Source organism: Fusarium poae, chromosome 2 (assembly GCF_019609905.1).
Source record: "Fusarium poae strain DAOMC 252244 chromosome 2, whole genome shotgun sequence".
NCBI lineage: Eukaryota > Fungi > Ascomycota > Sordariomycetes > Hypocreales > Nectriaceae > Fusarium > Fusarium poae.
In genome coordinates this window covers 8,166,923-8,192,164 of record NC_058400.1, presented here as the reverse complement: position 1 = coordinate 8,192,164, position 25,242 = coordinate 8,166,923, and the positions used below count along the sequence as shown (strand labels likewise).

The following is a 25,242-nucleotide window of genomic DNA, read 5'->3' as shown; positions in this document are numbered from 1 at the left end:
CACTAATTTCGTCTCTTAGGCTTACAGTGGCCAATTTTTCTGATACCCTGAGGGGAGTGTAGTTATTGGCAAATGTGTATTTTAGTCAGCAGCCGTGATAGCCGACAGCCTGGCTCGTGTTTTGTTGACTTCTCTGGTGTCAGAACCAAACCACTTTACGTCACTTGCTGGGGTATCGATAGGACAGGACAGGACAGTACATACAATAAGCGACGGGAAGGAAAAGCGTGGATAATGTCTTTGATTATACAACTATTAGGTCTAATATCACGTCTTTAAAGCGAAATATGCCGAAAGTGAAGGTAGTACTTAGACTGAGACTTTGAGGTTCAACTTTTCTGTTGATAGGTACGGATACCTGTTGTTTCCCCTTCCTAGGTAATAACAGGGAATAACACTTGAGTAACGACAATCCTTTTCAGTGATTGATTGATGTTTGATGGCCCCATTCATGGTGCAGTGCAGTGCAGTGCAGTGCAGGTGACAGTTCTAGTCCGTCCACGTGCATCGATAACGCAGGACTTTCAAGGTCAAGTTGGGCTATTGTTTGGTTATTTTCGAGGCGTAAGTCCCGAAGTATACATTAAAAATTAACACAATAAGAAATACAGTTTTTGAACCTAGATACTAATAAAGGTCCTGTCTAAAGGTATATATTATGACTCATAAAGTTAGAATCATAAGTCAAGTTGGGCTGCTGACTCTTGATGATCCAACCAGAGACATCAATTGACCGCTCCAGCTTTTCCACCTTCAGGATACGCCTCAGGGTATCTGAAAAATTGGCCGCTGTAAGCCTAAGAGATGAAATTAGTGTGTCACTTTATGTCCTTTAGACTATAGCTCTTAGACTGCTTATTTTTGTAACCTAAGACTTAGGAAGTCTTTTTTTCTGCTACCCACTAGATACGACATTTTACCTACACCAAGTATCTACACTCATTCACATGGCTTGATTTGATTTTATTTTATTTTATTTTATTTGATTTGATATGATTCGAGACAAGAGAAAAATACAAAAATTGTCACGATTTCATTTTAAGGATGACACCCACTCCTTCTCCCACCTACTACAAGTGCCCGGCCAACTAACTATTCTGTTCGTTACCCACTAGAATTCAGTACGAGCCTTCTTGTTTGCCACAGCAATGTCATCCTCCGTCACCTTGCGCTTTTGGGCGCCGCCGGTAGTAGTAGCAGTAGTAGCAGTAGTGGTAATGGTTGTGTCAGTAGACAGGTCCGACAGATCTTCCACGCCAGAGGAGGACTTGTCGGAGGAGCTTCCGCTGGCGAGCTCTGACTCGGGGGTCTCGTACGCGCCGATGTGAGTCTCAGTAGAGGCTGGGCTGGTTGTAGATGACTCAGATGCACCAAGCAATGCCGAGCTGTTGTATTCGTCCTGGTGGTTGTATGCTTGCAGCGCCTCAAACAGCCGCCCAAACTCCTCATTCTCTTCGGCAGTGACAGGAAGGGGCTGCTCCATAAGATCTTGAGACAAACCATCCGAGACTTTGCGCATTTGCTGGTCCTGTTGAGGCTCAGCGGGCTCGGCCAAGGTAGCTTCAACCAGGGAATTGTCGCAATCAGCTGTATCGTTGTAGATAGTCTCAAGGGCAGATTGGAAAGTAAGAGGACCGCAAGAATCGCCAACTTCGGAGGGAGCACCGATCTTGAGAGTTGTGCTGTCCCGGTTGGCAGCTTCCTTTTCATTCTGAAACACCCCCATCATGTGGTCAATCAAATCGTTGTTGAATCCCTTCTCATGTTCATCAGGAGGTGCAACATAGAAAACTGGCTCGTTAGGATCAGCGGGCAACGATGAAGAAGCATGAAAAGACTCACTGGAGTACCTGTCAGAAGGAGGAGTTATAGGCTCTCCGTTTTCGTCGCGTTGCAGACGAGGATCATTACGCTCAACTCGAACGACGCGGCGCTTACTGGGAGGGGGGATGATGCCATCTCGCTCAGCTTGGAGAAGATACTTCTCGTTCTTGGTCAAAGGGGGGGCTTGTTGACCAGATGCATTCGACTGAGGGTTTGTGTGCTCCTCAGACGAGACTTCCGCAGGCGCGACCAAGGGTATGAACTCCTCTGCAGAAGCGGAGGGCAGTCGGGGAGGCTGATGGACAGGCTGGTGGGCAATTTGAACGGCAGGAGGGTCGTTAAGAAAGTCGGCGGCCTGGTGTTTTGGCTGAGGTCGGGGTGTCATATCGACGTTCCTAGAAACGTCTGGTGGAAGTGTTGCGCCGTGGGCAACGTCACCGAGACGATTCACCAGCTTGTCCATACCAGGCATGTCCGCTAAGGCGTTGTTGCTGTTGCTGTTGCTGCGGTTGCGAGGCTTGGCTGCACGAGTGCTCTTGGTAGCTCGCTTCTGTTTGGGTTTTCTAGCAGCAGGCTTGGGCTTGGGCTTGGGCTGACTCGTTCGTGAGGCCATCTCAAAACGGGCCGGCATGCCCATCTCAAAACGGGCCGGCATGCCCATCTCAAAAGGGGCCGTCATGCCCATCTCAAAACGGGCCGGTATGCCCATCTCAAAAGGGGTCGGCGTCATGCCCATCTGGTGCTGTGAAGCGACAGGGATGAAGGCAGCAGCAGCGTTGAGGCCCAAAGAGGGAGTCTGCAGCTCAGTCTCCATGAACGGAGCTTGGAATTGGCCATAGACTGCATTGGGCGCGCCATCCATAAAGGATGCTTGTCCGTTGGCCGCGAGGGGATCAATACAGCCATAAGCGTCTCCCACCCCATACATGCTGTTCATCGCCACGGGGAAGAAGGCCGGGTTCCACATCTGGGGGCTAGTAGCCAGAGGGGGGAAAGTAGAAACAAAGTTGAGATTCTGGGGAGCAGAAGTGGTGTTGGCCATCATCTGCTGCAGCTGGGGAGCAGAAGTGGTGTTGGCCATCATCTGCTGCAGCTGGGGAGCAGAAGTGGTGTTGGCCATCATCTGCTGCAGCTGGGGAGTAGAAGTGGTGTTGGCCATCATCTGCTGCAGCTGGGGAGCAGAAGTGGTGTTGGCCATCATCTGCTGCAGCTGATAACTGTCCGACATAGGGGGTGCATTCTGCTGCAAAGAGGTGTTAGCAAGCGAAGAAAACAAAGCATCGTTTGGGAGATAGAAATTCTGAGCTTACCATGCCTTGTGCCATTTCGGCCGTGTTGGGAATATTGACAGACATAATGCCGAGTGAAATTGAATGGCAAGTATGTAAATGTATTGTCGGTATTGATACCAGGTAAGTGTGTGTTGCAGCGTGAGCGGTACGTAGCAATGATCTGACGATGGATAAGTTGCAAAGATCAAAAGAACGGAGAGACCGTGGGAAGGGGGCTATATATACCAGGTAGCATTCTAAGTTTGCATGGAATTGGCCTGACCGAGAATGATAGAATTCAGGCATTGCCAGCAGGTGTCAGGCAGCTGGCAGGCACCCGGCGGCAGAGACTGCAAAGTTGGCTGCGACCTTCCAACCGACTATAAAAAAAAGGCTATCTCGCCCCCCTCGAGATGTATACTCGCGATATGTAAGTTGTCTCGACATATTAAAAAGGTGCGAGATGGAATATCGCGGGCTTGACGCGTGTGGTGTTGAGTTAAATTTGGAGGAATGGGATTTTATACTTCAGGGCATGAATACGTGCAAAACTGAACAACTGTATCATTGAATTTGGCATCTCTATTGCATTATATTCATCCTGCCTCTGTCTAAGAACAATCCCTTCTCAAAGTATTGTCTCTCTGTGGCGTTGTGGTGTTTCTGTGCTGCCTTGCCCCATTGTGATAATAAAGTCCCGATGAGTCAATTGTTACCTAGTAGCCAACTTTCATAAATTATAATCACGGGCTTTGATACGTACCTGCCTATTTTCTAGATTCCGAATTCGGTATGCATCAGAAGAGGGCATTGTTGCCAGACGCCTTACCTAGAGGCAGCACAAACAGTAAGAAGCAGCTGCCAATGAAGCCTAAGAGTATCATAAGAATTTGCTACTAGAGGCATAAAGGATGCAATCAGTAGGTCAGCTTATGCTACTTAGATCAGACCTCTTAGGCTGTTTATTTTTATGTCCTAAGACTTAGGAGGCCTACTTTTCTACTATCCAGCAGCGGTAGTTAAAGAGCTTGCATATCAATTAAGCGCTCGAGCCATTCGGAATGAATGGGCAGGTAATTGGGAGGGCTCTGTGACATCACAAGATGTATAATGTCCTCGGCCCGCGCGTGGGGCCAACTGTACAGCAATTGTGACGCATCTGTCACATGATTTCCATACATTACTCTTTCGATTTGTGTTAGCCTAGCTATAGTCTTAGTATGTAAAGCATAAAGTCCTAGGTTATCCTCACGTAACCTACCAGCCCCCTATTTCGGAGTCTACTAGGCTTGAAGGGGGCGAGCGTTGCAATAGTTGCAAGACCCTGTACATGCAAATAGAAATGACGAGATCCTTCTTCCAACGTGTGTAACCATCTTTCGTCATGTGGGATTGCAGTCTTCTCTGAATCGCGATAGTAGTATTATCTATTGTGAGTATGTGAGTATAGTAAGAAGTAAGATAAACAAAAACACCTTGGAACCCGTTTGATTTCTTTTCCACATTCAAAGCATCTCCAATCCCAAGAATCGATCAATAACGCAGAGTCTTCCAGTCTTGAGCCATTTGTATGTTTAATAGCATGCAAATTGCCATCACTAGCTCTTTTCGTCAAGGCAGTCTCAGGCAACCTCTTGTACCATTTTGCCGGGTTGCAGTTTCGGAGGACCAAAAACCTGACCAGCCGGGCTATCGAGCATCTCTTCAGTCACTGCTACCCGCACGCCGCTCTTGTTGCTGACCCATCGAATGAAAACTGGGTCTGGCTTGTTACCTCCCTCGCCCGAAGCGCCTCCTGCGGCTTTGCGGTTGACCTTGGGTGCCTGTTTCTTGAGCAGCTTGTTGATAGTTTCCATCTATAGTCATGTCAGCTTTCATACTCGTTTCTTTTTCAGTTCAAGTTTTGTACCTTGACTTCCTCATTTCGCTTTTCACTCAAGTTGCGTCGACGCCGGGCCATTTCTTGACGACGCATAGACAGCTCTTCAGCCGTGAAAACCTTTTTGGCTTGAACCTCTGCAATTGGCTATTAGTCTCAGCCACGCGTAAACCATCGAATCACTCACCATCGGACAACTTCATATACTGATGCTCCTTCTCGTCTTCAAAACGAGCTCGTTGACGCTTTGTCATCTTCGTGAGGTCGATGGACTCGTCCGGGTTGCCATCATCGTCTTCGTCGTCCTCATCCTCGCCCCCTTCTCCCTCATCATCTTCTTCGTCATCTTCGTCATCGTCGTCGTCGTCAACTTCTGGGCCGGCAACCTCAATTTCTTCCCCTTCGGCGTCCTCGTCGGCCATAGTCTCGTCTCCAAAGCCCATGGTCTCATCACCCATGTCGCTATCGGCCGGATCACTGAGCTCGTCGTCATCGTCGTCATCGTCATCCTGGATGATTTTGGCGGCTGATGCTCTGGGTGCTGGCTTTGATCGGGCTGGTTTGGAGACGGTGATGGTCGGGGGAGCCAAGTCCATTTCAACGTCACCTTCAGCATCAACATCCATGTCGTCGTCGTCATCTTCCTCCACCTCGATTTCTGCTTCCTCTTCTTCCTCCTCGTCCTCATCGGGACTTGAGTCAACAACGTAGCTCTTCTTGGCTCCCCGGTTTCGCTTTCCCGACACAATCTCACCGCCCTCGAAACCACGGTCCCCTCGCGTGGCCTGTCGGAGTTTGTTGGATGGAAGCTTTACTGTCAAACTCAAATGGCGATCGCCTCCTGGTGAGGAATGGTCGTCTCTCGAGACAGACACGCCTGAGGCGCGACCAGATCGTCGTGACGACATGCTTCTTTCGCTTCTTTCTGGAGAGTCAGCCAATCTGGCATGAACAGAAATGGTTTCGTTCGCCTTGGCAGCTGCCGAGCGGCGTGGACGAGAGCTCATGATGTCAGATGGTCGCGCTCGCGACTGAGAATGAGAACGGACTGAAAGGCTGGAGAACAAGCAATGCGGCGAAGAACAGGAATGCGGTTTGTGTTATTCGTGTATCAAAAGAAATATGGAGTATCCCAGACTTCCGGAACAATAAATGCAAGTGGACAAGGTGAAGCGTAAATGGGCGAGCTGTGTCACACAGCAAGGTAGAATGATTGAAGGGGTAAGTTAAAGGAAGGTCGTTTGGTGGCAAGGCTGAATGAAATAAGCTCAAATCGTTGGGGTTGAGACGCAAACCAACGAATTGATTGGTAGGTCAAGACACGGTCGCGACAAGACAAAGATATGGGCAAAGGCAAGTGCGGCGCTGATGTTGGTGGCAACTGCCGTGTCTAAGGATGGACGTATGTAATAATGTAGTGTTCGTGGCAGGCAAGGTAGGCGAACGACTTTACGACCCTTCATTGGTGACAGACAACATAAAGTTGCAGGATGCAAGGCTGAAGTGAAGGTTTGTAGACGACCAATTAATATGGCTTATGATATGTCATGCCAAGCGAAAGTCAAGCCGTGCCTACAAATAGTTAAGGCGGGCAGACAGACCATACGTGAGACCTCTCGCTTGTGAATCAGGGATTCGTGTGACCAAACATACTAGATGCACGTGGCTATCTAGTGATCATCGGTCCAGAAACAAGCATAATAGCCACAGCTGCCAAGCTACATAAAAGGGAAATTGGACGAGGGAGAAGTTTATACACAAATGAAAATGATGAGCAAAGTCGGGACTGGGCTGGACTGGGCGGGAGCTGATGATGGTGGTGTTGTGTTGTACTGTGCTACTGAAAGATACGATCAAACAAACAAGGGGAGACAAAACCCAAAGGAAATCCTACAACTCACATCTTACAAAGAGGTCGATTGCCTCTGTCTCACAGGCGTAAGTTCTGTTTAAAAAGCCAAGATTGCAAATTGGTTTCTGGCTGTCCCAATCGCTTTTCTTCTCAAGAGTGCAATCCTTATCGCAAAGCAAAAGATGCCCCCAGTTCGTTAGCTGCTGAAACTGAACTCTCGTTTACTGTGATGGTCAGGATAAGGCTCGTGGGACGAGCGCCGTTACACGTTGTTGATATGACCACCAACAATTCTGGTGATCGGGTTGTCCGGCGCGCTTTGAGATTGGTTGATGGGATAGGAGAAGAGGGCGCAGAGTTTCTGGCGCAGAAGCTTGATTGCGCGTCCCCAGCGCCTCGAATGGAACTCCAGATACGGTCTCTTGATGTTCGTCTCGTTTAATGAGTGTTCCAGACGTTCAACCGGGGTTCTGGGAGTTATATGTGGATGTCTTCTGAGATATTGTCTGGAATTGATGTTCTCAAGTGAATGCGCGTTCGAGCCAGGGTACCGTTAACTACCAAGTAGGTCCGATAGACCGTCCAATTTCCGCATTAGGCTAGAGTAATAAACGGAACATGACCGTATCCTAATCAAAAACCAAGGCGTTGTCTCCCCACAACGAACCCCGGACCCAGACAGTGAGTGAGTGGTCCACCATTATCGGTAGGAGTACCGAGGCATGTGCCTGCACCTCGGAGACGGCGTCGATAAACCGTCTTCCCTCTCAACTTAATCCCAACTTCCTTCAAAGTCGTCCAACTTTCAGCCGTTTCTACTGACTTGGGTGGCCTTATTCAAGATGAGCGACCCAGATTCCAATCCCACTATCCCGAGCTGGCAAAAGTCGCAGTCAGACGAAACCGATAGTCAAACCACCGAGCCGGTGTTGACACCGTCCACAAGTACATCAACATCAGAGGTCGATGCGCCGGCAGCTGTAACTGCATCGGAAGAGACAGCGCAACCAGAAAACGCGACGGACGATAAGCCAGACGATCAAGACAAACTCGAAGTTGCGCGGCGCTTCCTAGAGAACGATGCTGTGCGCGACGCGCCTTATGAGAAAAAGGTCGAGTTCCTCAAGTCAAAAGGAATTGACGAAGCGGGAATACAAGAACTTCTAGGCCAAGACGACTCTACAACACAAGACGAGGTTCGTGTTCTGTTCACATTGATGCAAAGTCAAATACTAATAGACATAGCAATTCGCCAGTTCAGAAACAACCATCTCCAATGCACCAACACCTACCGAAACTCTTCCCCCATCACCAGCTTCCCAACCAACACCCGACCGCCCTCCAATTGTAACATACCCCGAATTCCTCGCCAAAGCCCCCCGCCCTCCTCCACTTGTCACGAAAGAGCGCCTTTTCAATGCCCTCTATGCTGTGACCGGTCTCTCTACTCTTGTTTACGGTACAAGTCGCTACGTCATCCGGCCCATGGTTGACAGCCAGGCCGAGGCCCGTACAGAGTTCCACGACTTGACCTCCAAAAAGCTCGATGCACTGGTTGCAAAGCTTGAAAAGACTGTCTCCGAAGTCCCACCAAAGAAACCTGCTGCCACAGTCGAGGACGAGAGTGATGCGGAAGACCCTACAGAGATGTTCCATCGAGACATGGGCACACAGACTACATTCCCCATAAGCTCCGTGACAGCCCTCAAAGGTTCTTCCGGTTACGACTCAGCTGCCAAGCACAACACAAACCAACTTGCTAGTCTCAATAAGACTCTCTCTGGACTCAAAGATGAATATCGTTCTCAGAGTGAGGGAATGGACAAGATTAAGAGTGCTGTCGACATGTTGCGGGATGATCTTGACACCTTGACCTACACTGCCTACCCTGAGCAGAGCAACGGTTATGACCTGTACGGCCGCTCGCGCAAGCCTGAGCCTGACGATGAGATTCGCAAGGTAAGGGATAACATCCGACGTGTCAAGGGTGTCTTGCTTAGTACGAGAAACTTTCCTACTTCAGCACGATGAGTTATGGCTGTTGCATTTATCAATACATGTAGCAAAGCTTCCTAATACCTGTAATGTATCTCTCCTGAGGTATATCCTAACCGAGACACCTCAAATATATCTTCGCACATGACCCAGCCAACACACCCATGCGCATTTGTCCTGATATCAAAAACTCATTTCATGTGACTCTAGCCATCACGCCTCACATCATCCCGAACCTTTTGGCCCTGAACCTTATCATCTTGAACCTTCTTAGGGTCCTCGATCTTGTACTTCGCAAAAACATCCTCCCATGACATGAAATTGATGTGCTCAAACCCACTTCCTTCTTGAGCTTGACGCTTGTACCATTCCATCGTTGGTTCAAACCGGTATATCATGGAGTCCTTCGGGGCCTGACGCTCCTTTTCACGTCTGCAATGCTGGAGGAACCTGTTTTGGAGTATCTTCCTGCCTGGATGCATCGCTCGAGGAGGATGAAAAACCATTTTTGGCTCTTCATCCGCCGTGTCACTGACTTCTGATGCAGAATCGAGATCCATTGGTTCCGGAGAGAAGGAACCAGAACGACGCCGTGGTCGCGACTGAAAAGGCGCATGTCCTCTAGTCACCCATTGCCACCCCTTATTCTCCATGGCTGGTACGGGTATGGGAACATTATTCTTCCAATCCAACAATAAATCCTCCAAATGTTGGAGTGTCATGTCAAGGGGGTCAATCGAGGGTGGCCTGTCAGTATCCCACCCTCCAATCCAGATGTTTTTGAGCGGCAACATGTCGCGCTCTCCACGAAGTCGTTGTATCATTATCCGCTGTGGTTCAATCAAATCTCCCTCGTAAAAATTCGGATGGTCTCGGGGGGGTTTCTTCGCGAGAGGGTCCCAGATGATGAGCTCAGCTTCCTTCCAATGTGACATGTGAAGCTGGAAAGGCCTGTATATAACAAACCACGGTCGTCGCTTTTTTCTGACATCTTCCAGTGCTCCATCATGACTCGATTTTCCCTCTGCCGTATAACATAATGCAACAGATGTCTTCTTAAGACGGCGTGCTAACTGATCTTTGAACGATCGAAGCCAATCGCTGTACGTTCTAAAGCCGTCGGAATGCGCGCTGTATTCAGGTGCCCTTTCGTCAAAGTAAGCAAGAGGGTAGTTGTAAAGTGTCCAAAAGTATGTCGGTTGTCCATCAGATACGTCTTTCAAAAAGTCTTCAAAGCACGCACTGGTGTCGTCAGGAATCATCTTGAATCTCCTTTGCGCTTCTCGTTCAGCAACCTGTTTTGACGGCAGGAGCATTGGGGGTGCCTCAGCTCGCTCGAGTTCTTGGTGCTCAGTAACGGTTGACGCAATGAAATCAGGTCTGGTGGTGCAGTGCATGAGTCTCCTGGAATGCGTTGTGCTGGATCCAATAACGGTGAACCTCCGATATCGATCCAAATTCATTACAGACCACCAACCGAACCAATTGACCAGACTCTGCTCGTCATTGCTGTCGATCGTTTCTGGACACATAATGATTCCGGGCTGCTCTTCACTTGCCAGGTCTTGAAGTTTTCGAACGGCTTCTTTCGACTTTTGCAACGATTCAAGCTCTCGAGTAACCCTGGGTTTTTGGTCATCCCGAGCGGTTTTGGTAGTCAAACGCGACCAGAGGTTCTCCTTGTCAGCGGCTACCTCGTGAAGCCAGCTATCAAAGCCAGCGCTAACGACGAGCGTAAAGTGACTGCGAGCGTTGGACCAAGCCTTATAATACCACTTAAAGAAACTCCAAATCTGCTGTGGCTGTGACACGACAAAGCTAGGTGTGACCAGCAGTGCGGCCCTTCTCTGTCCGCCGAGAGGCTGCAATGTCACATTCCCAACTCTACATGGCTGCGCGAGTGAGGGATACATGGGTGAAGGCTGCAGGGATTTGGAAAAGAGTACGAAATTGAACTTGCTTGTCGGGTAGAGCAACTTGTTGACGTAGGGGAATAATCGAATGGACCATATCGCTTCCTCGTGGATGAGGACCGTTCCATGCTCTAGCCGCAGAAAGGTCTGCCAATGTCCAGGGAAGAAGCTAGAAAGGATTCTGCACTTAGGGTTGCAGTTCCGAAGCCATATGCACAGAAACTTGGCGTCTTCTGCAGTATCCCCTGGAAACGCAAGAAAGAATGTGTGCTTGTTAAAGGGTTTCGCAAGAGTCTCCTCTGTCAATAGCTGCTCATACTTAAACCCCAGTATGCGATCGAAGACCGTCAATGCCGTTTTCGGCAGTAGCTTTCCAGTATTGAGACCTTCTGGGAGTGCGATTGGAGCAAGCGAGCGGGTGGTAAAGTGAGGAGCTGGCCGAAATAGATAATACCGCATTGAAGGAGACTCAACAACTGTTGCCGCCTTGGCTTGCGCTTGCGGCTGCATATGCACAATTATGCATAAATCATGTCGATAAAGGAGAGCACCTAGTGATCTAATCCGAAGCCAATTCGCAACAGCACCCAGGCCATTTTCGCCATCTTTACTTACCATCAGACCATTACCCAACTTATCGGCGACCAGAACGTGCTCCTGGGACAGAAAGTCCTGAACCATGCAAGTGTGTGTAAATACCAACGTGGGCATATTCTCAAATATCGCAGGCCAAGGTAGTTCGTTCCGAGGCTCACGTCTCTGAAAGCTCACTGGTATTATCTCGCGGGTGCCTGGGCCGAATTGGACATCTATGGCGATTGTTCTATTCGAAGGACTCGCATCTCGTAGATCAATCGATACATAATCGTTCCCACGAAACCGATCGTTTGGTGTGTTTGGTTGAACATTGGAGACCTTTGGCTGGATGGGGGGGTTTGGAGAAGGGTCTTTGGCAGGCGGCGCATCAATAGGATATTCTTCCTTCACGACCCACGGAACCTCCTGAGGGGCAGTATCCTCACGCACAAAGAGGCTATGCTCCCTGACAAACTCGTTCGGTTCTTGGAAAGTTTCGACATTGCCCCATCTGACTGACCTCTTAGGCTTGGTCGTCTGTGACTTCTGGCCTTCGGCTTTAGATGAATCGTCATTGTGGCGAACACGTTCGACGGTACCGCCTTTCGGACTGGCATTTATACCAGCTCCAGGATTTGGGATGTTCAGTGCCTGTCCATTCCGCTCTGCTGGATTTAAAGAAATGAGATTGGAGGGCATCTTTGATGGGGCAGCGCCGTCTCGATTGCGGCCTTGCTTTTCGACAATTCCCGTAAGCCGTAGGCCGTTGAACAGTTTGGGTGTTTTCGTAGGGTCTTTTACGACTTCGCCAAGAGTGGCGCGCCGTTTTCTTTCCCTCCCTCCTGCAAATACATTGCCAGTAAAGGCTTGCGCAGGTTGAGTCTTCCGAGCTGTCAGTTGCGCCCGGCCTGTTCCTGTGTCGGTACGTTTCGTCAATATAGAGCGGCTGGGTTTCGAAAGTATGTTGCTCTTGGGCGCTGGTTTTTTGTTTGTGGTTTTGTTTGCTGTAGAGCCATTGTTTAAACGTTCCCGTGTCACTTGCGTGGGACTGTGACTGGTCGAAGAAACGGCGTAATCCGTCCGTACAAGCGATAACTTGGAAGCAGATGATGTACTGTTACGACGGCTGTTACTAGGCGAGCGATCGTCGCTTGGGCTGGCGCCTGTGAGCTTTCTTTTTTCATGCAAGGGTCGAAGAGGCTGTCCCACTACAGCATCCAAATCGCCGTCTGCGACGGATGGGCTCGATACCGCAGATGCACTGAAGTCATCTCCATCTGGAAATCCATCCACCCATTCCAACGACCCATTCATGTACTGGAATGAATGGGGCTTCTCTCCTCGAAGCGCTCGCTGTCGGTTTCTCTCATTGTGGCGCTTGAGCTTTTGGTTGTAAGCAGCCTTCCAGGCTTTCTTCCAATCTCGGATTCCTTGGTAAAGATCAAAACCTGGTTGTCCCTTTGTTTCCTCCCATTCTTCAATAATAACATCATTCAAATTCTCTCGGGGTTCCCAGGTGGCTTCGGACAAATCATAGCCCTCCCACTTGATTAAATACCGTAAGCTCCCTTCAACTTCCCATGCGGCTATGACCCCAGAGACGTTGAATTCCTCGTCAGAATCATGTTCAGTCATGATAGTCGACGCTATTGACTCGTCGTCAGAGTCCTTCATGACGACATCATCGTCAGATGGCAGCTGTCCCATGGCTGATGATTGGTATCATACGCCAAACGCGCACGGCATGGAAGGCAATACTTGAGTGTTCATCCGCCTGGTGAGCCGCAGTCGGGCCAACTCTGTTGTCGCTGGCCTGTAGTGGTGTTAGCAACAATAGGATGTGGATATCTGAAGATGCTCACTATGGAAGGCGGTAAGTTTTTAATGTGACTGAGCCTAGTGAATCACGGCAGTAGATTTGTTTATTTTATTTTTCTTTCTCTTTTGGGCGTCAGGCTCGACGACTATTATTTCCTCCGGTTATTAAGATAGTTTAGAATAGTATCAAGTTGCATGCATTTTTGAGAAAACGAAGTCGTGATCTTTGTTTCCAGCGGGGGAGTTCTGGAACATCGGCTTGGCGCGTGTATTTGGTGGCTATCCGCGAAAGCACGTGACTAGCACTGGTGAAAGGCCGGTCTTGCCTGTACCTACCTACCCTAGGTACACGTAGGTACCTAGCAGGTATGGCTTGGTGTCAACGTACGTCTTGATAGATGTTTGCTGCAATAAATGACAAGCAACATAAATCCCCTTTCATATCCTCTTCCTATGACGCTCAGTCCGTGGGGTTTATGAGATCCACCAAGTCATACTATTGTGCAACTTTGACCAGCTAGCCTTTGATACCCAATGATCAAGTTTAGATAGACTTTTGAAACAATTGTATTCATTCCAACATACGCCCTGAAGTTATCAATGATCAAGTGTTTTTTCTTCTAGAGGCTAGATTAACCTATACCTGCCGAGAAACTATCATCACCGACGTCCTTTCACATTTAAGCTTGGGAATATTCTTGATGGCGTCTAATCCATTACGGAACGAGTGTTTGCCGATACATTCGCCTATTAAAAATACCTATGTAACACAATAGATACAAACGAGTTGGAAACTGACACGATCTCGCTCGAATCAATTTAGCGATCCGTTACTGTTCATGCGAAGCAGGAAAAAAATCGCCTAATCACAAGTTTACAGGATGCAAAACCTCAACAAAGTATCTACCTTGTCAATATCATGATATCCTTGGTTGATTGAGATGATGTAGTTGGCTATTAAGCGATTGTGACTCTAGCAGAGAGTTGTGTTGGTCAGAAAGAGGTACAGGACGTGCGTATGTGGCCCGGAGCATGTGCATTAAAGAGCAAAACATTATGATATGCAACCAAACAAAAGCAGATGGATGGATGTCTGGGTAGGTAGCTGCAAGCGGTCAGTGATCAGCTATCAGAAACATGCCCAGCCAGTCTAGACAAAGCACAATCAATGGATGCAGCTTTCAAATACATCATGTCATCACCAGTGGTCGATACCTCTTATTTTAGCAGATGTCCGGATTCGGTCGCTGACTATTGTACCCATCACCCGGAACTTTTCCTTGTTGCCTATTTTCCCAAGCTACTCTAGGTTCAAATCAGTAACCGAGTAAGAGCACAGGCAGCCATTTTTATGGACAGGTTGCATTCCCTTGAATTTAATAATATTGGAACCTCGTAGTGCCGTTCGCAGCATTAGGTAGATTAGCTATCTGGCCTTAGTGGGTGCTACCCACTGCTGGGTAGGTACCTACCTCCTACTGACTTCCATTCCCCTAGCCTCCACTCCACTAACAAAGAGCCGGCGCTTGATCCCCCTACCCCCCTTAGCAGAAAGAGGCATAACAGCACTGGGCTGGCTGGCCAGTCCAGGCTTTTACCCCTCGGCACGGGGATTGGATGGAGGTAAAGGTACAAACAACCGCCTATCGCCAGAGCCGCGCATTCTCTCCCTCTCCACATCCCACACCTCAACGACGTCGACTTGTCTTTCTCGTAGCGCACTCACTTTCACCTTCATCACTCCCATCCTCGAACTCGACCCTAATAAAACCCATCTCAAACTACAATATCGCAGCCATGGCCAACGACGAGTATGATGTACGTCTCGCCTCCCTCCGTGCCTTACCTACGTAGCCTTTCATCTCCCGCCAGTTGCTGACCAGTGGGCCCCTTTGCAGTTCCTCTTCAAAGGTGCCGTCATTCCTACCTTCCCAGGCCATGCCTGGTCCGAAGCTTGCGATTGCTCGTTACTGACAGTATGAACCTATAGTCGTCCTGATCGGAGACTCTGGAGTCGGAAAGTCCAACCTTCTCAGTCGATTCACCCGTAACGAGTTCAACCTCGACTCCAAGTCGACCATCGGTGTCGAGTTCGCCACTAGATCAATTCAGGTCGACTCCAAGACGATCAAGGCCCAGATTTGGGATACCGCTGGACAAGAGCGATACCGCGCCATTACTTCCGCTTACTATCGAGGTGCCGTCGGCGCTCTCCTCGTCTACGATATCAGCAAGCACCAGACCTACGAGAACGTAACACGATGGCTCAAGGAGCTGCGAGATCATGCTGATGCCAACATTGTCATCATGCTGGTCGGAAACAAGAGCGATTTGCGACATCTGAGAGCTGTTCCCACCGAGGAGGCCAAGTCCTTTGCTAGTACGCATTACCTAGGACAAATTTGACAATAAAGGGGAGGCCGTTTAATTGACACATATGTAGGCGAGAACCACCTGTCCTTTATCGAGACGTCCGCCCTCGATGCCAGCAACGTCGAACTTGCATTCCAGAACATTTTGACTGGTTCGTTATCTCCCTCCTATGGCAACTCGATTTCAAAACTAACAATTGACTCAGAAATTTATCGCATTGTTTCTAGCAAGGCCCTCGACAGCGGCGATAGCGCCCAGGCCACCATAGGTGCGGGCACCAACATTTCGCTCAGCAAGCCTGCCGACGACGATGCTGCCAAGGGTGGAAAGTGCTGTTAAATTCTTTGCGGAACCGTTTGCAGACTGATATAGGGCTGTGGGGTTTGGGATACCTGGCGTCTCGTTTGTCCCCGAAAATGCTCCTCGCCAAACAAGAGTGGAGGAGGCGAGGAATCGTGATACGTCTTTTTTTGATATCAGGAGGCGCGGTTACTTCGGCTTTCCTTTGTTCTTATTTTCTTGTCATGATGGTTGTCTTGGGGTTGATGCGTCCAACGATCGCTGCGATATGGTCATCTTAACGTAGCTGAATGAATTCTTTATAATGTTCGCCCTGGCTGCATGACACGCATTACTTTTGGCCCAGTCCGAGTCAGACGCCACAATCTTTGTACGCCTCCACGTCATGCTGATCAGGACGGATGCGAGCCTGCGGTTCAATTGAATGGATTGACTTGTTTGTTAGTGCTTGGCTCGTTCTCAGGGTCCATCTTGTGTCAACAGCGGGGCATTCTCATCCATGCTGTTTGTAGACCTTGTTGTTAAAGTGTAATTTACAATCTACAAAGTGATTCAATATTGGTTTATAACATGAGGATTGATCTACGCAGCATCCTTGATCTCTTACCTCAAGTTTTGTGACTATCTCGCCGAGTGCACGTTTGCTACTGCACGTTCTTCATCCCCCCTGGCTACGGATACTAAGGCTTTGTTTCGACTTCTGTCAAGGATCCAGGACTGTCTGGGCTGAATTTGGGCGGTGTCGCGGCCCCACTCATGGCACCCCCACTTTCTCTTATCGCCAACTCTGAGTTCTTATCGAATCTTGGCCGACCAATTTTTTTTTGGAAAATTGCCCGCCGCGTCGCAAAGCCTTGTCTAGTAAAACATCAACAGGTCTACGACAGCTTTTCCCGACAACCGGCAGTAATCGCAAAGTCGAAAAGCAATCAAAATGGCCGCCGTATACAAATCTATCTCCAAGACCAGCACTCCCAAGGCTGAAGCGCCCAGCAATGGCATCAAGAAGAACAAGCAGCGGGTTCTGATCCTTTCCTCCAGAGGTGTCACTTACCGGTAAGGATCTTGCAGACTATGAATTTGAAGCGCATCCCACTGACATTGCGACTGCCGTATAGACACCGCCACCTTCTCAATGACATTGCTTCAATGCTCCCTCATAGCCGCAAGGATGCCAAGTTCGACTCAAAGACCAAGCTTTACGAACTGAACGAGCTTGCCGAGCTTTACAACTGCAACAACGTCCTGTTCTTCGAGGCAAGGAAGGGAAAGGATCTCTACGTCTGGCTTAGCAAGGTCCCCAATGGACCTACCATCAAATTCCATCTCCAGAACTGTAAGAGACAACTGCAAGACAACAGTTCTGTCAGTCGCTAACAAAGAACAGTGCATACAATGGAGGAACTCCACTTCACAGGCAACTGCCTCAAGGGCTCGCGACCTGTACTCTCATTCGACGGTGCTTTTGACAAACAGCCCCATCTGCGCCTGATCAAGGAGCTCTTCCTTCACACCTTTGGAGTCCCCGAAGGTACCCGAAAATCCAAGCCCTTTATCGACCACGTTATGGGATTCAGCTTTGTCGATGGTAAGATTTGGGTTCGCAACTACCAGATCAACGAGGTTGAGGCGGCAGCAAAGGAGGGAGAGGAAGAGGATGAGGAGTTCAAGTCCAAGTCTCGATCCGGAAAGCCAGACACTGATATTAATCTGGTCGAGATTGGTCCCCGATTCGTCTTGACACCCATTGTGATTCAAGAGGGCTCTTTCGGTGGTCCCATCATTTACGAGAACAAGGAGTTCGTATCACCAAACCAGGTCCGCGCCGACCTCCGAAGGACGAAGGCCTCACGACACAACGCCCGCGCCGAAAAGGTAGTCGAGAGACGGGTTAAGAAGGGTGATCTGGGACTGCGAACTGCTGGTGGCCAGCGTCCTGCCAAGAGCGAGCTGGATACCAAGATGCTGTTTGCCTAGACTATTTGATACCTGTCGATAATATGTACTGGCTTGTCCCATTGGGTCTGTAAACACCGGGACGGGGTGTTGGAGTTTAAGGTCATACTGCGCTTATTTGTCAAAAGAATTTACAATCTAGATCACTTGCATCAATCAGACCGTCAATTCTATCTTGTTGTCCCTTTACTTTCATGATCTTGATGCTATGTACCTACCTACCTGGTCGCATTATCAATTAACCCGCCCGGAGAAAGTCCGGCTGCTAGTTATCAGTAACACACACGACCTGCCTCACCAGTATCGTCGTATATATGTGCTAATGACCCCTTTGCCATCTCATCATTCTTTTCTCGATTGGTGAATATGCAGATGATCATTGCCTTTCGTCACAGCCATGAGATCTTCATCTATTCAGAAATTGATGCCTGAGTGCATCCGTATTGTTGTTATAAGCCCCAGCGCCGGGGTGGCTGGACAATAAGCCCCGTATCATTGACGCTTTGAGTGACTCAACTTTGAAGTCCTACGAAGCGACATAGAGTCAAACCGCTCTTAATTCAGTATCCACCAAATCTAACCACCAGCCAAAAAAACAACAAGAGTTTCTACCAAGCCGGCTTCTTTAAGAATCACCAGATATCTATTCTGGGTGCCCAGACTCTCATCCACTAAATAGTATAATGCGAAGTTTATCAGGTCAGTTATTCGCTGAATCGTTATCTCATTACCTACATTCTAACCAATTATCAGTAGACGTCAGATCGTTTTATTTGCGCCTCTATTGAGTTGCTGTATAAGTACGATCTCGGGCAACTGTTAAAACGTTTGCCACTTATAACAGCTTCTACCCAGCAGTAAATCCCTGACGAGACATCATACTTGTTTATACTATCGGGATAACTGTCCCTTCATCTCTGAATCCCCTCCTGACCTCCGAAATATTATACTTAAGCACAAGAACTTCCATCTCAAGACATAGCATCAGCCATACCCTGCGTTTACATATACTTAGAGTATTGGGAACCTTGGCTGTTAAAGCCGGATGGTCAACTGGTGAGTCAGCATATGCCACTTAGGGGCAGAGTCCTACATCATCCATTTTTGTGCTCTGAAGTTTGGAGGCTTACTTTTATGTTACCCTCTAGATATGGCATTCAAGATGTCCAAAGTCAACTCGCTCACTGAGCTTCCTAACGAAATCCTCTTGGATATATATCACCAGCTGGACTTGGACGGCGTTTTCAACCTCTGCGCCACCCATAGCACGTTTCATGAACTATTCAGCAAGAAAAAGGCTTCAATACTACTCCCCGTTCTTATTCGGGAATTCAGCCCTTTCGACGAACTTCTTCAAATCTATACAGCCTCAATCGAAGACCTGGATTGTCGCAGTGGTCTGTATGCGCCACGCAAAGTCTTATTCAAGCGGTTCATTGGAGACACTGGAACAGTCCTAGCCCCACGCAAACCCGTCGTGGTGGGCGATGCAGTGAATGGGTTCATCACTCTCAATAAGCCCGGAAAGCCCACTATACCTCATTTCCAGCCTCTCAAAACAGTTGTTCTGACAGAGAGTGACCTGAAGCCGCTCCTCGGTTATTGCTCACTTGTTTTGAAGTGGCAAGCTAGGTTTCCGCAGATGAGATGGTATCACGAACCTGAGAATTGTCGACACCTTCGAGAGCACGAAGCAGAAAGGTTTCGCAGAGCAATGTACCGGTGGTGGCTCTACGGCTTCTACTTTCACGGGGAGTTTCCACGACCCCGTGTTGGTCTCCCCGAGCCAGGTGTGGATGATGTGCGACTCAGTCAACTTCGAATGTATTCCACAAGCGAGCTTGTCGAGCTCATGGACTTGGTCGAGACTATGAAGGATGTTGTCTTGCACTATCTCTGCCCTCGGCTTGATCCTGGTCAAGATGAAGACGTCAGTTTACAGCAAAAGGATCCTGCAGCACACACTAACTTTATTCACAGGAGGGATGCGACTCTTATCTGTATGACGTTGTCGACAGACCTGGCTCACTTGCGAGAGGCTGGCGAGACCAGAGTCGATGGGGCCGGATTGTCAAGACGTACTGCAAACTCGGCCCCAAAGACCTCATGCATTTGTTCGACAATATCTACAGCTATCCCCGGAAACGCCTGATTACAGAGGCTCATTGTTTGCAGCCCAACCTCACTTTTGATCAAGAATCCATCTCTGTGTCCATACAATGTGTTTTGGATGAGCGACAATGGTCATCTAATATGCCTACTCTGCCCTTGGACGGATTAGGAGGTGTCTTAGACTGGGATGATGAACGTGATGCAGAGCGTGCCAAGTTCGGGAGCGATGCTAGCCCTGATGGAGCGTTACCTGGAGGAGCCCGGATGTTGCGATCATGGTCTCACTATTCACCTCGAGGGGACGATGGATCTCACTTGGATGATATTTTGCGACAGCCTTGGGTTGAAGGTAGATATGTGGTATCATTTACTTAAACTTCGTCAACTGAGTGTGTTGTGGATAGACTTCCAGCTACCGTTGAGATGTAGAGACAGATAAGCTCAAAAGGTTACGTCCTGTTCCCATCCCGTCTCAAGACTATCTTGAAATACCCATCTCTTTAGAAACGATAGTGGTCAGAAAATAGTAGACGGAATGTATGGACATTCTAGAGAAGCATGATCAGTATAATGCTTCATACCTTACCTGCACAAATTCACACCAAACTGAAATAACATAAGAAAGTAATTAAACACTCTGTGATATCAATAAAAAGAACAAACAATAAAACGTAAAATGAATCTTTAGTTTGTTTCGAGATGAAAGTCCGTATTCAAAGGATCTTCAAAGTCGTTGAACGTAGGCAGCCCGCTGGAGAGTTCAGTGATCGTAGCGCCTGAAACCAATGGAGCCCAGGGCAGCGCGTGCCAAAATCGGCTTTCACCTCCACTGCTGAGCCTCACCTCTCCTTTGATTCTCATCCACCTAATCTCCAAGGTTAATATTAACCACCACAACAATAGCCGCGCGCATCTTCCCACCACCGCCCAGCGCTGGCTTTGACATGTATCTAAACATCTGAAAGCGCCTCTCATTTATACTGCCTCTCTATATGAGCTTGTCGCGCCGGTTGCGATCGCGCCATCTTCAGCAGGGGTAAGTATTGTGTTTTGTTTGCTTTGTTTGAGCAACACCATATTTTGTATGCCTTTACTTTATTGTTGTTTTCCTGGACTATTTATTCTGCAGAGGAGGCATGCATCTCTTCATCCTCACGATTCTCATTCATAAAATGCTTGAGTATCTCTCTGAAAGAAGACAATGCATAGTTAGAAATGGCGTTGGCTGTATAGCTTGTTTCGCTAACATGAGTCCTTTGTACTCTTATTTCTTCCCCCTTCGTCCCATTCACCCTGCCATTGTTTATTTGATTGTTTCCCCTCCCTTAATCTCTTGGCTATATAGACTAACAGAAATAATAACAGAAACACAGGCACTTCTACTGGTAGCAACGCCAATTAAGTGTCAGCTTGAGTCGCCCTACCAGATTTCCAACTCCTGGGGTCATTAGACCTTCAGTGAGAACACCATAATTGCCTAGCATGGAACCAAGTGCTACAGATGTCGTCGATTACCCTATGAAGGATCTTGATGCGCCAAATGGATCCTACCAAACTCGCAACACCAGTATTGATGATGACGATACAGCTTCAGAGGACCCTTATGAGGCGGATGTTGATCCTGAACCGCAAGACATTACTTTCGATCAGATGAGACGAAGAGGCTTATTGCCGACAGGATGCTGCTACGATGATAGAATGAAGCTTCATATGAATGCTGATTTCTCGCCTAACACGCACCATCCAGAAGATCCCCGTCGCATTCATGAGATTTTCAAGGCTTTCAAAAAAGTCGGCCTCGTCTACACTGGCCCCGAAGCGGAGCTGCCACGGATTATGAGAGAATGTCCAACACGATACATGTGGCGCATACCTGCTCGGGCGGCTACTCGAGAGGAAATTTGTCTGGCCCATTCAACCGAGCACTTTGACTGGGTGGAGCGTCTGGACAAGATGAGCACGGCAGAACTGCGAGAGCTAACAAAACGGTACGACCAGGGACGAGAGTCCCTTTACGTTGGCAGTATGTCGTATCCGGCCGCACTTCTTTCGGCAGGAGGAGCTATTGAAACCTGCAAGAGCGTTGTAACCGGGCAAGTCAAGAATGCGTTCGCTGTGATTCGACCACCCGGCCATCACGCCGAGTGGGACGGGCCCATGGGTTTCTGCTTTTTCAACAATGTCCCTGTAGCAGTTAGAGTCTGCCAACAAGACTATCCAGATATCTGCCGCAAAGTCCTCATCCTGGATTGGGATGTTCACCACGGGAACGGCGTGCAAAACATCTTTTACAACGATCCAAATGTCCTATACATCTCCCTCCACGTCTATCAAAACGGCCTCTTCTACCCAGGTAAACCTCCCAACTCCATGACCCCAGATGGAGGCATTGAGCACTGCGGTAGCGAAGCTGGTCTAGGGAAGAACATCAACATCGGATGGCATGACCAAGGCATGGGCGATGGCGAATACATGGCGGCATTCCAAAAGATCATCATGCCTATTGCCAAAGAGTTCAACCCAGACCTTGTGGTCATTTCTGCAGGCTTTGATGCTGCTGATGGTGACGAGCTCGGAGGCTGCTTCGTCTCTCCTGCTTGCTATGCTCACATGACACACATGCTGATGTCCTTGGCGGATGGCAAGGTTGCTGTTTGTCTAGAGGGTGGCTACAACCTCAAAGCCATTTCGGTGTCTGCTGTGGCTGTCGCAAAGACTCTAATGGGTGAGCCCCCGCCTCGATTGGAGCTTCCCAAGATCAACAAAGAAGCGGCACGAATCCTTGCCAAGGTCCAGTCGCTTCAAGCCCCCTTCTGGGAATGTATGCGGCCAGGCGTTGTCAATGTTCCCGAGGTCCAATCGCTCAACTCTTCTCGTCTCCACGATGTGATCAGAATTGCCCAGAGACAAGTGTTCCAGGCAAAGCACAACATGGTACCCCTATACATCCAACGCGAGAACTTGTACAAGTCCTATGAGAACCAGGTGCTGGTAACACCGGGTCTCCACGAAGCGAAGAAAATTCTTATTATCATCCACGATCCGTAAGTTGTTGACTTGCCCAGTGCAACATTGTTTATAACCGCTAAAACTTTCTAGACCTCAGCTTTTGGCCCAGCCAGACGTGATAGATTCGACTCTCGACGCGCATAATTCGTGGGTTGTAAGTATATGTGCAGACTACACGTTTGCCCAAAAACTAATTTTTGTAGGTTGATGGTGTAACGGACTACATAGACTGGGCTGTTGATCAAAAGTTCGGTGTCGTGGATGTCAACGTTCCAGCTTATGTCACTCATGACGAGGTATTTGCCCAGTTCCGAAGACTGTCTTGATTACGTTTCTCACATCGTATAGGACTCGGATGCGCACATTCCCAGCTTCGTGGAGGCGGCTCTCACAGAACAAATCCAATCGCTTGTTTGCTATTTGTGGGACAACCACCTGCAGCTTTACGACGCTGATGATATCTTTATCATGGGTGTCGGAAACGCCTATCTTGGAGTCAAAGTTCTCTTAATTAACCGAGGTGAGATAAACCATCATACTGTAAAGGATGGTGAGTTAACGGTAACTAGATTGCAAGTCGAGAATCTCTGGCGTTATCAACTTTGTCAACGGGACTCTTCGACCAATCAAATCAGACATCGACACGGACCTATCCTCGTGGTACAAGGAAAACTCTCGAGTTTTTATTGCAGGAGATCATGCTTGCTGGGCTGACGCTAACCTGACGAAAAAAGTTCTCAAACGACGGTTCGGGTCTGTCGTGCGCAGCCCTCAGTTTGGCCTCAATAAGATGATGGACCATCATGCACATGAGGCGCGAGAGTGGATTCTAGACAGGCTAGAAGAAGTATCGGATGCAGACATGACAACTGAGGAGAAGTAATAGCACGTAGAGGACAGCATGTTGGGTTATAGGAAGAATCATATAGGACTTTGTATAGGGGTGTTTCTCCGTTGCTGCAGGCCACGACCAGCAATGGTAGTGAATGGGGATGGAGGCACAGTTTGTCTTTTCTACACTATATACCTCTAGGTAGCGATTTATACCAACAACCCCGTCGATTCTATTTATATGAGTGGTTCACGAAAGTAGCCTAAAACATTATTGTTCATACAAGTGCTAATTTTGTGTTATTTATGTCCATGGTGGTATTGCTTAATTCTGAAGAATAGACAGAGTATTTGTATGACAGTGAAAAAACTCCCTTATATCGAGATGCTCAGCTGTAGATGGTAGACTGTTTTTGATAGAATAAATGAGTATTTATCAACAAATACCTATATTATGCTGTTATTGTCATCAATAACATGCGCTTTAAATTTGAACATGCAAGAGTGATGTACAGTGTAACACACTAATAGTACGGTACTTATCTGCTTATCTGTGACCCGGACGTCGGGATGCGAAATCTCCGACCTCCCTGCTCAATCGCAGCCCAGTTAAACGTTGGGAATCTCCCGACTTGCGACTTGCAACGACGCGTGCCTGCGCTTTTGTTAAGGCACAGCACAACATATCAGGACAAAGTTCTACAAATATCTCTGCCGTTAGGACAAGAGAATAATGGATCGCGATCGAGGTCGGAGGTAAGTTTTAAAATATGTTCTTTTCCCCTTGTTATTATCACCACCATCACGACCCTTCCTTTTTTTTTTTTTTGCGACATGCCGGTTATTTCGATATTCAACTCGATCCTGGGGCGATCACTACGATTTACGCGAATTTTACTGTGCGGCTCAAGCGAATCGATCTTCGCGCTATACTTGTCCAGCACGATTCAAGGTTTCGAGGAAGGAAGAAAAGCGATGAAAGACCTGAGTTGGAAATGGATATCGTGGCGAATTCGACAAAGACCGATCCGATCACCGAGTCATCCATTGCTTGTCCGATGTACAAAAAAAGCAGAAAACAAGACGAAAGCACTCGGCGCATACCTATGAGACATCGGAATTGGAACGATTGCCCTACCAGCTCAACGGCCGCCAGAAAGACGCTTTTCCTTCATTAGCGCTATACTTAAAAGTTGAAGTCGCCAGGTCTGGCAAAACACAGCCTCGAACAAGCAGGGAATACTGGCTATCTTTGCAGGTATGTGAAAGAAGGCGACGCCAAATTGCTCGGCCCTGCGACCACCTTGAAACGACTGGAGGCCTTCGGATATCACCAACAAATCGCGACAGACGGAGGAGCTGAATCGGGCATACCCACAGAGGTGGCCCCTTTCAAACGACATTCATTCTTAATCTCAACGGGCCTACGGGAGCTTCGCAAATCGGGTTTAGACACTTCGGTCAGCATCAAGAAACACTTATCGGATGGATCGGTCTGCGAGTTGCCTGTTGATTGACAATAACGAGCCTCTT

General features: G+C 48.4%; 8 protein-coding genes across 8 annotated transcripts; 5 read left to right on the top strand and 3 right to left on the bottom strand.

The window, feature by feature from the left end:
- Positions 1-1,111: 1,111 nt before the first annotated feature.
- Positions 1,112-3,179, bottom strand: FPOAC1_006794 (uncharacterized protein; the record flags this gene model as incomplete). Its single annotated transcript, XM_044851269.1, has 2 exons — positions 1,112-3,067; positions 3,135-3,179. 2 exons carry the CDS (start codon positions 3,177-3,179, stop codon positions 1,112-1,114), a joined length of 2,001 nt encoding a protein of 666 aa, XP_044709981.1.
- Positions 3,180-4,717: 1,538 nt separating this feature from the next.
- FPOAC1_006793 (uncharacterized protein) lies at positions 4,718-5,981 on the bottom strand (the record flags this gene model as incomplete). Its single annotated transcript, XM_044851268.1, has 3 exons — positions 4,718-4,951; positions 5,005-5,111; positions 5,162-5,981. The coding sequence occupies 3 exons, from the start codon at positions 5,979-5,981 to the stop codon at positions 4,718-4,720; spliced, it is 1,161 nt and encodes a 386-aa protein (XP_044709980.1).
- A 1,687-nt stretch (positions 5,982-7,668) lies between these two features.
- Positions 7,669-8,857, top strand: FPOAC1_006792 (uncharacterized protein; the record flags this gene model as incomplete). The annotated part of the gene is made up of 2 exons (XM_044851267.1): positions 7,669-8,022; positions 8,072-8,857. 2 exons carry the CDS (start codon positions 7,669-7,671, stop codon positions 8,855-8,857), a joined length of 1,140 nt encoding a protein of 379 aa, XP_044709979.1.
- A 170-nt stretch (positions 8,858-9,027) lies between these two features.
- Positions 9,028-13,017, bottom strand: FPOAC1_006791 (uncharacterized protein; the record flags this gene model as incomplete). The annotated part of the gene is made up of 1 exon (XM_044851266.1): positions 9,028-13,017. One exon carries the CDS (start codon positions 13,015-13,017, stop codon positions 9,028-9,030), a length of 3,990 nt encoding a protein of 1,329 aa, XP_044709978.1.
- A 1,908-nt stretch (positions 13,018-14,925) lies between these two features.
- RAB11B (Ras- protein Rab-11B) lies at positions 14,926-15,840 on the top strand (the record flags this gene model as incomplete). The annotated part of the gene is made up of 5 exons (XM_044851265.1): positions 14,926-14,946; positions 15,012-15,039; positions 15,119-15,508; positions 15,572-15,652; positions 15,707-15,840. The coding sequence occupies 5 exons, from the start codon at positions 14,926-14,928 to the stop codon at positions 15,838-15,840; spliced, it is 654 nt and encodes a 217-aa protein (XP_044709977.1).
- An 895-nt stretch (positions 15,841-16,735) lies between these two features.
- Positions 16,736-17,778, top strand: FPOAC1_006789 (uncharacterized protein; the record flags this gene model as incomplete). Its single annotated transcript, XM_044851264.1, has 3 exons — positions 16,736-16,857; positions 16,920-17,137; positions 17,189-17,778. The coding sequence occupies 3 exons, from the start codon at positions 16,736-16,738 to the stop codon at positions 17,776-17,778; spliced, it is 930 nt and encodes a 309-aa protein (XP_044709976.1).
- Positions 17,779-18,440: 662 nt separating this feature from the next.
- FPOAC1_006788 (uncharacterized protein) lies at positions 18,441-20,244 on the top strand (the record flags this gene model as incomplete). The annotated part of the gene is made up of 5 exons (XM_044851263.1): positions 18,441-18,456; positions 18,511-18,523; positions 18,773-18,813; positions 18,906-19,687; positions 19,738-20,244. The coding sequence occupies 5 exons, from the start codon at positions 18,441-18,443 to the stop codon at positions 20,242-20,244; spliced, it is 1,359 nt and encodes a 452-aa protein (XP_044709975.1).
- A 1,107-nt stretch (positions 20,245-21,351) lies between these two features.
- FPOAC1_006787 (uncharacterized protein) lies at positions 21,352-23,761 on the top strand (the record flags this gene model as incomplete). The annotated part of the gene is made up of 5 exons (XM_044851262.1): positions 21,352-22,913; positions 22,969-23,032; positions 23,082-23,174; positions 23,227-23,398; positions 23,448-23,761. 5 exons carry the CDS (start codon positions 21,352-21,354, stop codon positions 23,759-23,761), a joined length of 2,205 nt encoding a protein of 734 aa, XP_044709974.1.
- Positions 23,762-25,242: the final 1,481 nt, after the last annotated feature.